This window comes from Ursus americanus, chromosome 15, assembly GCF_024610735.1.
Source record: "Ursus americanus isolate L20-20 chromosome 15, mUrsAme1.1.p, whole genome shotgun sequence".
In the NCBI taxonomy this organism is placed as follows: domain Eukaryota; kingdom Metazoa; phylum Chordata; class Mammalia; order Carnivora; family Ursidae; genus Ursus; species Ursus americanus.
In genome coordinates this window covers 18,168,935-18,181,684 of record NC_142141.1, presented here as the reverse complement: position 1 = coordinate 18,181,684, position 12,750 = coordinate 18,168,935, and the positions used below count along the sequence as shown (strand labels likewise).

At 37.0% G+C, this 12,750-nt stretch overlaps 1 protein-coding gene across 2 annotated transcripts in view; it reads right to left on the bottom strand.

Annotated features, from left to right (window-relative positions):
• Positions 1-11,225, bottom strand: part of CLINT1 (clathrin interactor 1) — a 58,854-nt gene extending 47,629 nt beyond the window's left edge. For both annotated transcript variants that reach the window (XM_045792003.2, XM_045792004.2), the window contains exon 1: positions 10,995-11,225. In XM_045792003.2, coding sequence (XP_045647959.1) covers positions 10,995-11,035 — 41 coding nt within the window. In that variant the 5' untranslated portion in view covers positions 11,036-11,225. The remainder of the gene's footprint in view (positions 1-10,994) is intronic.
• Positions 11,226-12,750: the final 1,525 nt, after the last annotated feature.

The following is a 12,750-nucleotide window of genomic DNA, read 5'->3' as shown; positions in this document are numbered from 1 at the left end:
CTATCATTTTCTTGATTCTGCAATTTGGAGAACATTTATTTCAGTCTCGAACTAGGCAATGACTAGCTTTTTCAAGTGCAATCATTCTTCCATTAAAGCACTGAAGAATTTAGTTGCAGAGTGAACATCAGCTTTCAGATACAGAATGCGTAAGTTTAAATGTTAACGTTTATCAGCATTAAAACACATAATGAAATTTAGGCTAACCTGATTTTTATAATTAATGTCATTTTATATTTAACTTATAGTAAAAGGAACAATTAGTAATATAAAGTATGCATATTTTATCCTTTTGGTACACCCAACACCACATCTCCTTTACCAAACCATGTTAGCATGTCAAGCAGTCTTAAGTACTTATATGAGTGAAAAATACTAACAGTTTAACATTTTACTCAACTAATAAATAGGCCAAAAACACCCTCAATGAAGCTCTTAGGAGAGTTCTGGTTCCAAAGTTTCCATGTAACAGTAACTTATTACCATATTCAATGACAATAAAAGCTAGCAAAATGTTATATTTAGATACAATAGTGATAGAATATTTATGACTCTAAATAACTAGGACACCCATTCCCACATGCTAGAAAAACTTTTAGTAAAATATTTAGCATAAAATATTTATTTGAAAGTTGTTTTGGAAATACCAGTCATTACAAATTCAACTGTGTATCCTGTGGTACACATTATCAATTCAAGTACAAGTTCTTCAAGTGCAATTTCTAATAAATTTTAAAAGCCTAAGCTCCCAAGGTAATAGATTTTAAAAGCCTAAGCTCTCAAAGTCCTGTTTTGTTTAAAGTATAGAATATTATTCCTATTCAACAACCAAAACCACTCCTGCTCTGTACTTAAAGAAGCTTTGGACAATCTTTCGCTACTGATGGCAGTTGTTTAAGGCCTCTCGCACAGCTAGTTAGTAAACCAAATTTTTGTTTTATAAAGAAAGGACAGTGCGATGTTTTTCTTGTCAGGAGGTATCATATGTTAAACTGGTTTCACAAACAGATCAAATATCCAAGGTATTAAAAAGTGAGTATAGTGTTAATTTTATTTGTGTTATAGATCTCAATTCTAGTTTGTACAGGTATGGATAAAATAGCCACTAAAATAATTTTAATAGTAAAAATGTTACTGTTATAGGGGTTTAAAGTTTATTTAAAAATTTCTGCCAACTTCTAAATTTCTATTAATTAGAACTAATCTAAAGAATAACAGTCTTTGTTCATCTCTATCTTTTAATTTGGGGTTATCACTTTTTAAAGCTATCTCACAACAATGAAACTAAATAAACAAAACAAAAACAATGAAGAAGAATTTATTGAGAACACAGTGATAACGTTTCCGTAATAAATTAACTCATTTAATTCTCTTAACAGTCCTGAAAGGGAGACCTTATCCCATTTTATACAGCAGAAGTGGATAAAATCTCTCAATTTATCAGGTCTCCCTTCTAATTACCCCTTCCACTCTCATTTAAAGATCTTATTTATTTGAGAGAGAGAGGGAAAGAGAATCTCAAGCAGACTCTCCACTGAGCACAGAGCTCAAAGGCCAGGCTCATTCTCAAGTGCCCTACCATCCCTCATGTAAAAATAAAATTGAAATCCAAAGAAATTTGCTCAGCTTGGGCATACTCATGACCAATATCCTTTTAAATATGTGGCACCCTATATAAAATACCCTACTAAGGCAATTTTATTAAATGTATTACCTGATTCCTTCAGGAAAAAAATCTAAAAGGAAGTTCTGAAATTAGTTAACCTTAGAAAAACAGTTTCATAACTATTCTAAGAGAATGATAAACTGATGAAAAATTCTGCACTGGGACAACATGTAAAAATTACACCTTTGTAGACGCAAATGCTTGATATTGTACAGTGTGATTACATGACTGATTCTTTTCATTTCTATCTGATTAAGTTCAGCGACACTGCTAAATATCAAACACTAACCAAAGTATGTAATTAAAAATCCTCTCAACAAAGCTAAAATGAGAAATCCTGCACCTACTTCAATAGCGGTAAGTTTGCAAAATTACCTCTATTTGAAGTCAAATATCTGATATTTTGTTTAAATTGTTTTTCATTTTCTACTCTTGATTGATTAAACTTAGATTTATTCAAATGTATTTCCAAAACCTCAAAACTAGACTCAACTTTTCTGACATATATGAAATTACTTCCAGAACCCCACCACCAAAATTTTCAAACCTCTATAATTTATCTCCCCTCAAGCTATAAAAAAACCCAAATATCTATACTTCAAATTATTAATTTGTACTATTTGATTGGAGTAGGAAGGGCTCTTTCTTTTGCAATGGAACATCTTCTAAGACAGTATCCACTGATGTCATCCTATGCTTGGAACCATTTGGGAGCAGGTTTTTATCAGTGAGTCTACACTGTTATTTGACTGGTTTCAGATTTTGCACTTCCTGTTTGATACCTTATTCAGCCTCATCTTCCTTTCAGGCAAATATACTTAAAAAAATAAAAAAAAAGTATTTCAGGATGTATCTCTTTCATGAAGCTTTTGCTATTTTTATCTTGTTCTTTTTATTCTCTCAACAGTATACACATCCTGTACCCCAAATGCAGATATCATACTACCTTGTATTATTCTCTATTTCTTTTTCATGTGCTTTTCATGTACATCTGCTTCACAGAATCATATGCAGCTGCGATTGGAACCACAAGGTCTCTCTCTCATCTTATAGTACTCCACAGGGCTCATAGCAGATATTTAATGAGCACTCAGTGAAGGACCTTTATAAGGGACAGCCAAGATTGGTAAGGATACCAGTAATGTATTTGCAGTTACTGCATAACATTTACATATAACATATGCCAAAAACATAGTACTTGGATAAGTATATAACGGACTATGGAATATATTCCTAAATGCTCAGTCTGAAGAAAAATTGGAAAAGTTGGGCATAAATCACAGATTAAAACAACACAGTGCTACAGGTACAGCAAAGACCACAATCTAAAGATCAAAGGATTATGTGAAACTTATTAAAGTTGTGGTAGCTGGTTAAAAGACTACTAATTCTGAAGCACACTTTATAGCTCATAAATGCTATATTTTCTAGGATTAAGTAGTAAGCACCTTCACTACAATAGCTAAGATTTTCTTTTGCACCTACACAAACACCTGTTTGCTTCCCTTCCATTGAGGGGCATCCAACTTACAGACATTACTCAAAGGACTGCAAGAGTCCAGAAAGTTTTTCCTTTATGACAGGTACATACAAGGGGAAAAAACTCACTGAATTTGGTTTAGAAACTTAAGAATTATAAATTTCTTTCAAAGTTATTTTTAATTAGTATAAGGTATACGCTAGTAACTCACCTTTATCATTATAGTAAAATAAATCATTTTTTTGTTTAAATAATATCTTGTAAAAGTTAGCAAAAACTGTTAAATATATGTCCTGAAAGCAGACATGTAGATTTAAATCTAGACTCTATTTTCTAGATGTGTTACTCTGGACAAGTACCTGGACTTCTCTGTGCCCCATTTCCTTATCAATAAATTGATGATGATAATAATGTTGTAACAATGTTCTTGGCATATGGCAAATGTTAAATAACTATTAGCTCTTCTTAAAAATATCTGGACTTAAATGATTTCCTCGGTAACATAAATCGGCTTATCAAATTTAACAAATTCAAAAATGTTTATTGAGCACCTACTATATGTCATAAACTCTTCCAAGAGTTAGTAATACAGCTGTAAACAAAACAAAGTCCCTGCCTTTAAGGAGTTTCATTCCAGAGGTAGCAAAAGAATACATGTAAATAAAGGAAGTAGAGGGGAAAAGAGTGATGTAGGTGAATGCATGCTATTTTATATAGGGAGTAAACAGAAAACCAGAGAGTGGTCAAAATCAAGTACGGGCTAGGAGGCAGTGAGATGAGAAGTGACTGAGGAGCTCTGGGACAGATCTGATTTAGTATTTTTAAAGAATCACTACTGCTTTGTGGAAAGCAGGTCATAGGGTTAAAATTGTTACTTGGCTTCATGAGAAATAAGCCACATTTCAAAAGCCTATTCAATACCAAACTTATAAACATAAGCCAAACACATTAAACTAACGTTATTATTTAACCATTGTGGTTTAATTACAAAAAGTTTTAATCATACAACCTTAAGTTGAAGAATGAGTATGATAAAAATCAAGAGGAAAAAAACCTCAGCATATTTACTTGCACTGGTCTTTAATGATTTGCTAAAAATACACGAAACCAGGGGCGCCTGGGTGGCACAGAGGTTAAGCGTCTGCCTTCGGCTCAGGGCGTGATCCCGGCGTTATGGGATCGAGCCCCACATCAGGCTCCTCTGCTATGAGCCTGCTTCTTCCTCTCCCACTCCCCTTGCTTGTGTTCCCTCTCTCGCTGGCTGTCTCTATCTCTGTCAAATAAATAAATAAAATCTTTAAAAAAAAAATACATGAAACCAAATGGCAAGAGAAACAAGAAATTAAATTTTCAATGCATGTATTTTTTCTATGTAAAATATTAAAGGCTATCCAGACGAGAATTTTTTTAAAGATTTATATTCATTTGAGAGCGAGAGAGAGAGAGAGAGAGAGAGCGCGCGCGCGCATGAGCCAGGGAGGGCAGAGGGAGAGGGAGAAGCAGACTCCCCACTGAGCAGGGAGGCCAAGGCAGGGGCTGATCCCAAGACCTTGGGATCATGACCTGAGCTGAAGGCAGGCTCATTAACCCGAATAAGCCATCCTGGCGTCCCTAGATGAGAATTTTTGAGTGAAACATTTCAAAAGCATGCATACACATCTACCATGTAGTGGTGAATTTATGTGGAAGTTAAAATTATTTACATTTGAATTATGTAGAACCTACTCTCCTAAGAATTTAGAAACTAAACAAAATTCACACTTCAAAGGACATTCTAATTGGCAAACTGTACTTTCCTTCAGTACAAAACATGCCTATTGTTGCACATTAACAAAATCACTAACATCTAATAGTTCATTAGATAAATCTATCCACGAGTCATAAATAGCTATAAATTGGTTCCAACATGGGAATACATTATGTTCTTTTACCTGTATTTAATTTTCAGGCTAAAGAGCTCTGGTAAGGCAAAAAAATTTCTTGTGAACTTGAGAGAATGGCCTGAATAATTTGAAAGCCCTTTCTGCGATGTGCTTTCCTTGTATAAATTCTCAGAGATAACAAATTTGATATATTTTAGAGGTTTCTTTTTTTTGATACTGTTCAGTTTAAGAATAAACCATCAACTTCAATTTGCCCTCAAAAAATAAATCTTTTTACCTTTTAGGAGGAAAGTTTACATTATCCCTATCTTTAAAATCTTGAGAAAATACAAAACAAACTGAACAAAAATTAGCAGATGGAAATTGCAATATGTCTTCCCAAAGACTCTATTCCTCCACGTCTTTTTAAAGAATTACTTCTGTAATATGCTACAGTATTAAAGTAAAAGCATTTATAACTTAGTGAAAACAACACACGGCACATGTAGTAGAGATACTTCAGTGAGTTTTCCTTTATGTAGGTTAAGCTGTCCATTCAGATGAAAAGCTTTATGAAAGAGTGCCCACTGAAAACAATGATTCACAGATTAAGACACAGTTCTTAATTACTTGTAAATAATGCAGTCTGACAACAATATTTTCTTTATTCTTTTAAACACTATATTCTTTTGATTTTTTCTGTTATAAATTATTTCTGTATTACATAATAACAATAGGCATTTCAAGAGTTTGTCAGATAATATGCTAAGTGTTTCACGTGAATTTAATCCTCACGAGAACCCTGTAAAATAAATATCATCTCCACTTCCTAGTGTAGAGATATTGTTCCAATGCCCAAGACTGCTGCTTCTTAGTAGTGGACCCAGGAGTTTAATCCAGTTCTGATCTCTGAATCAAACTGCTTCACAGATCCATTAAATATCACCTGGAGGGGGGGCGCCTGGGTGGCTCAGTCGTTAAGCATCTGCCTTAGGCTCAGGGCGTGATCCCGGAGTCCTGGGATCGAGCCCCACATCAGAATCCTCTGGTGGGAGCCTGCTTCTCCCTCTCCCACTCCCCCTGCTTGTGTTCCCTCTCTCGCTGTCTCTCTCTCTGTCAAATAAATAAATAAAATCTTTAAAAAAAAAAATCACCTGGAGAGATATAGGATAATGTGTTTTGCTAGTAAATTACTATAAAAACAGATGGATGGACAAACACACATAAGTAGACTAAATATAAAGTTTATGAAATGACAGCTTAAAAAAGCACAAAAGAATAAGCAGTTAAATATGTTGTCCTAGAATGTTAAGTAATGTCAGCTAAGGCTAAAAGGAGTTAACTGGGGTACCTGAGTGGCTCAGCCCCTTAAGCTTCTGCCTTCTGCTCAGGTCATGATCCCAGGGTCCTGGGGTCAGTCCTGCATAGGTCTCTCTGCTCAGCGGGGAGCCTGCTTCTCCCTCCACCCCACCCCCCTGGTGATTGATCTCTCTCTCGGATAAATAAAATCTTTAAAAAATAAAAAATAAATAAATAAAAGGAGTTAACTCATTGTATATAAGAACTATTACAAACACTAAAAAATGTACTTTTTAATAGCTAGGTATATCTTAATATGAAAGATAAAACAATAAAATGTCTTCAAGATTAAAATGTTATTTAAGCTGCCTATGCTCTTTTTTCTTAAAAGAAATATTAAGTAAATATTAAAAATAAGTAAGAAAGTAATACAAGAGCATAGAAAAAAGTTCAACTGTGGAGCTATACTGTAAGAACTAGGAGTACTGTAAGTGGTATTTAAAATTAAAAAAAAAGCCAAGTACTTTTAGTAGATACATCAGTAAACAGATGAAAAACTACTTGTAAACTAACACTACAGGACACAGAAAAACATAAGAGGCAACTAAGTGATTTTTAAAAGCATTGTGACACTAGTACTGAATAGGCTAATTTAAACTACAGAAAAGCTGGCAGAAGACAAATTAAACTCTTCTTTCTTTGGAATTAAATTCTTAATATCTTCTTATAACCACTTACTAGAAGAAAGGGAGGATAATTAATTATTTCAGCAATAACAATTATCTGTAATTGGTTCCCAAAAAGTTGATACGGGAAGACTAAAAAGCTGACAGTCATGTTTGCTTTCAAATTCTAAGAAGCACACGGAAGAGAGATTTACTGGTAAGATAGGGAAAATAAGGGGGAAACCATCTGCTGACCAAAAGGCAAAACTGATGATAAGTTCAAATTGTAGCATACTTGTAATGTCAAGTTTCTCAAAGGCAGGTATTGTACTTTTCAAGTTCAGAAAACACGGTACTCCAAAAAAATAATAAAAGTATTATCTGTTGAAATAACTGAATGATTTTCTATAAAAGCCAAGTTCTTCCTCCAGGGTCTAGACTAGAACAGTAGTTTCTGTAGCTCTATTACATGAACTAAACATGTAGGAGCTAAAAATGCATGTAACACCAACAAAAATCAACTTACGGCGGAAAATGCAAGCTATGCTTAAGAAAATAACTTAAAATGGACTATCTATGAGTCCATTAAAATGGACTACCAGCACTATCTGAATCACTATCATAAAAAGAGTAAGGACCACTATGTAATAGATTTACCATTAATATTACTCCCTGAGATGAAAGAGAAGGATTAGCCGGGCTTGAATAAGCAGCAGTGCGATCTACTACTTTCATGTCACGTTTACTACATTTCCAAAATTTGGAGAAAAAACAGACTGGAACTGCAGCAACTTTTAATTTATACTATGTATAGAGTGACAAAATATAAAAGTATCCAATTTTATTACAAGAAGGGAGGTCACACAATAGTGGTCAAGCTAGTCCTAATCGGTAAGAGTGGTGCCACTTATCCTTTCCTGCCACTGCTGCCTTTTATGCAACTTGAGTACAAGTGGGAGGAAACTGGTCCTCTAAGCTCTGGCTGGCCTATGACTTCATCTACTCTTCCTCAGTGTTCTGCAAAACAAGCTATTTAATACTACCAGGAGGTGCAACAACTGTGGAAAATATCCCACCCTACAGGTCTTCAAGTTCTCAAAAGCCAATATATGAAATATATCATTACACTTCAGAATTGCCACCATACTTGATCTAACTGTAGCTCCAGGGAACACATTCTGAAAAAGTGCATTTTTGTTTCTCAAGTAAACCTCATTGGGTAGGGTTATACGCTAAATAAAAAGTAGTAGTTCCCGAGTCATGGGTTGCACTTATTTACTGCATAAAGCATTTAAATATAACATTTATTGATTACCACTTTAAAAAAAACTCCCTTTTCAGCTGAAACTGTCTTTGGAGGATAATGACTTTCCAAAATTTATCTGCTATTATGAAATACTAGCTCCATTTCTTTCCCGCGGATGAAAATTCTTATCTCCGGAGAGCCAGTGAAGTTGGAAACAGTCTTTCTCTACCCCAGACCCCTCATTTTACAGATAAGGAATCTATAATCTGGAGATTTATGTGATTCTCTCTAAAATTAGACATATGGCTAACTTAAAAGGCAGTATCAGAATCTGAACCCCCAAAACCCCTAACTAGCGCCCTTAATCCAAACTCTCTGAGGAATCCTTAATCACTTCGTCTTGTTTCTTCAATTCAAGTAACCTCAATACCTTATCCTCCTAATAATCAAAGTAGCCATTCTAGGATCTGTTTCTCCTCCATTATGGCATTTCAAAGTGAAGAGTCTAACTGAACACAGTGACACAGGTACTGGTTCTTATACTTTGAGGGAAGAATTTCTTCTTTCCTGCCAGTGAAAGATGAAAATTAAATCCTGAATATTCATCAGTAGAACAACCTCACATATTAGTATCATGTGTCAGACACCCGCAAAAGCTTTAAAAAGTCCTTGGTGGCAACATTCTTACATGTTCTTGAATAACTTAGCTCAAGTCTCCATTCTAAAGTGAGTAGTAGTAAAAAGGAAGAAATTTTTTCAACAAGTTGTTCCATTATGACTTGAGAACTACTTCCGTGGCAAATTTAACCTGAACACTTGAAGATTAGTAACATAGGTGATAAAGACAAACAATATGAACTGTACGACAAGAGCAGGAACATTGTCTTGATTTCCATCTCCTGAAAAATGTATGCAGCCTCTGCAAATTTTTGAGTACCACAAACTCCATCCTCTAAGATAACAAGATGTTACTTAGTGGTTTTCTTCTGCTATTCTCTGACTTGGAAATAGTTTTGTAGAGACTTTTAGACTTTTAAAAACTATTTAAGCTGGTATCTAAGTCTTTGTACCATTTAAAAAAACAACAACAACAAATGATCCAGTAGGGCATGCACAGCACCCATGGAAAAAAAAATAAATAAATAAAAAACAACTAATGAACCCGGATCTGGAAAAGAATGATTATCTTTAGAAAGCAAAGGCTGTATAAATAGCAAAATAAGCCCAAAATAAATGTCTGAGGGCTTAATCATCATATAAATAGTTGATAAAGGAAAATTATTAAAGCAAATCACTTTTCAAACATGGTGCTTCTCTTTTAATGTTTACCTTACTCTCAATGCAGAACATCTGCTACAGTTATCAAACGTATACTGATCTAAAGATATTGTGTTAAGGGCTTTATATGTAAAGCCTTTAGCCCTTAATCCTTACAATATTGTAAGGTAGGTATCTGTTATTATTTTCACACTGCACCTAAGAAAACTAGGGCACTTAAAGATTAAGTAACTTTCCAAGGCTACACAGCTTGAACCCAGCTCCGTAGGTTCTGAAACCTGTGTTTTTCAGACACTCTACTGCCTTGGTAGCACAGATAATTTGAAAATATGGTCAAACTCTAAGTTCTAGCTGATGCATTATCCAAGCCACTATAAATTGAGGGTTTCTTTCTTTTCGTTTTTTTTTTTTTTTTTTTTTTTTGGTGTCAAGAAAGACTCAATAGTTTGGCATCTACACTTCCTGATTTTAGGTTGGATTGGTGTCACAAACGTTTTTGTTACTACACATATTGCCTAATCACTAGAACTCAAAAGGAAGAGGACTGGTTAAATTCTTAAACTTTATTTCCTGCTGGCCTAGAAGAACTTACTTTAACCATTGTTATGTCCGTTAAGCATTAAAGTTTTCTTAGTGTAGTGAGACACTAAAGTTACCACTTAAGTCTTAAAGGAAATCATCTATGTTATTAGTCATTTTACCTGTCAGGGAAGTTAAGAGCAGATCAACAGGATATAAACCTGGGTTGTTTCCTTCTTTAGGGGAAACTTCTTAATGACTTGTTAATAAAACCAAATGGAACAAGTGGCCCTCCAAAAATGAAGAGCAGTGGAAAAGGAAACAGAGGAAAAGAAGAATCACAGTAAGTTACGTGGTGATCTACTTTCACTGGTGTTAGGAAAGCAAAGGATGAATCTCCTCTTCAGTAACTTCAGTCTGACCACAATGGCCACTTGTTACACCTACCACCCACTCCAACACTTCAGGTTCATTAGGAATTAAAAGAAACCCAATAAGGTGAAGTACACAATCCATCCAGGCCTAAGGTCTCCGCACCACACCCTGAGGAACACAGAGGGTCAGTGCACTGCGTCCCTCACCCCCAAGCCTTCGCTGCTACCCTGGAGGCAAAGCCCACAGCCTGGGGCCAAGACAGTCCTTCGGCTAGGGCAGTGACCCAGCTCTAGACAACCCCGCCCCCTCCCCTGACCGAAGAAGGGTCTATGCCTAGAGGGATGGAGGTAGGGGCATGGTGAGGAAGGCCTGCACAGGACAGGCAGGGGCTAACAGCGTGTTCTGAAACGAGGAAGGGTCCCTTCTCAGCCTCGCCGGTCTGGACGAGCTCCGGGCCGGGGATGAGAGCCGGCCGCCGCCATGATGGGGCTGGCCAAGCCGGGGGGGCGTGACGCGGGCGGCCCCGGGCGCGGGGCCAGCTCCCCTTCCCCCTTCCGTCCCTCCCCTGAGTGGGCCTCGGCCACAACTGACCCCCGATACTCACGCTTTGTCCACCAGCTCCCGCACCTTCCACATGTTCAACATCGTGCCCCGCGCGGGCCGAGCCGCCGCCTCCCTCCCCTGCTCCCCACGGACCCCGGGACACTTCCGCGCCGAGGCAGATCCAGGCTGGGGTCGCCTCCGCCGCCCGCCGCCTCGAACTCCCCCAGTTAGGTCCTTCTCTTGCCACAGCCGCGGCGCCGCCGGTGACACGTCGAGACGCGGGGGCAGAGGCGCTGCGTGGAGCGGAAGTGCCCGACTTTCCGCCCGCTGCGCGCGGGGCACGCCGGGACTTGTAGTTCTCTGCGCGCCTAGCGGACCGGTGAGGCTGAGAGAGATGGTGTGGTAAGTTTGGTGCTATTTCTGTCAGATTTTCCCAGTCCTACGCACGCTTCCCCATGTCTCTGACCTTCGGAACCAGAAACTCTGGGTGATGGGACCCAGCAATCTGTGCTTTAACGAATCCTCCGTGCTCAAGTGTCAGAAGCACTAGTATAGGATCTAGCTGCGCTCAAACTTTCCAAATGTAAAGTATTGCTTCTCCCCAGAAACAGTCCACAGCGTGCTATGATTTTGAACCTTCAAATTGAAAGGCTTTTCTTGTAAAATAAGTCTTGTTAAAATATTACCTGAGAAAGTACAGAATAAATCATGTGGAAACAATCCAGAAAAAAAGAGAAATATAAAGTATTGCTATGTTATTAATAATGATTATACAGAAATGTTATTGCTATATGTATTTGTATTCCACATTGACAGAAGCATCGCTGTATTTGGTTCCAAATATACTTCCTTCTTAGGGCCTGAATTTCCATACCTGTAAATTGAAGAGGTTGTATTCTAAAACGTATTCCACTCTAATTCTATGATACGGTGGCTTTATATTTAAACAGCTATCAGATTTCCTCCTTAGATACTTCATCATGGAGCTCAGAAACTTAGTTCACACTCTGTAGGAAACTAGAAAGACAACACTGGGACATGTCCAAGAACTTGGCAGGTTTATATTCTTAAGCATAAGTATACACACACTGAATTCAGTGTTTTATTGTAATGGTTGCTGTCACTTCATTTTTCACTTATTCATTTTTAACAATGGTCATGTTAAAGCTGCAAGAAACCTTAAAATTCATTTGATCCAACTGCTTAAATTTTACAGTGCTTTTCATTCTATAAATATTTATTGAGAATTTTCTGTGTGCCAGGAGTAGGGAATACAGCTGGGAACAAGACTGACACGGCCTCAGCTCCCTAGGATCTTAAAGGTCTTTAGAGCAAATGCAATAATCAAGGAAACATTTAAGATAATTGCAGATAGATAGTGGGTGAAGAAAACAGAAGATAATGTGATAGAGAATGATGTTAGAGGAAAATAACATTAGGGAATATTTAGGGCCTCTTTGAAGACACTATATTTAAGCTAAAACTTGAATGATGAAAAGGAGCTAGCTGTAAAAAAAGATCTGCAAGAAAAGAATATCTGGTGGGGGGAACAGAGGAAGATTCTGATTCACAAGGGAGAAGTGAGATTGATTGCTGCTAGGTGTGACGCCTGTTAACAATGATCCTAAATGAAGAACCCAGAACTTTGGACCCCCTAGTTCCTCGGGTAAAGTCACCTCTTCACATTGCATCCATTTAATTACTGGAAGCATCTTTGGAAAGGGTTTCAGGACAGCTTTGGGATTAAGGCCTGAGAGAAGCAAGTTGAAAGAATTGTCAGACAGAAAAGTATAAAAAGCAGAAATCGGGACAAAGCT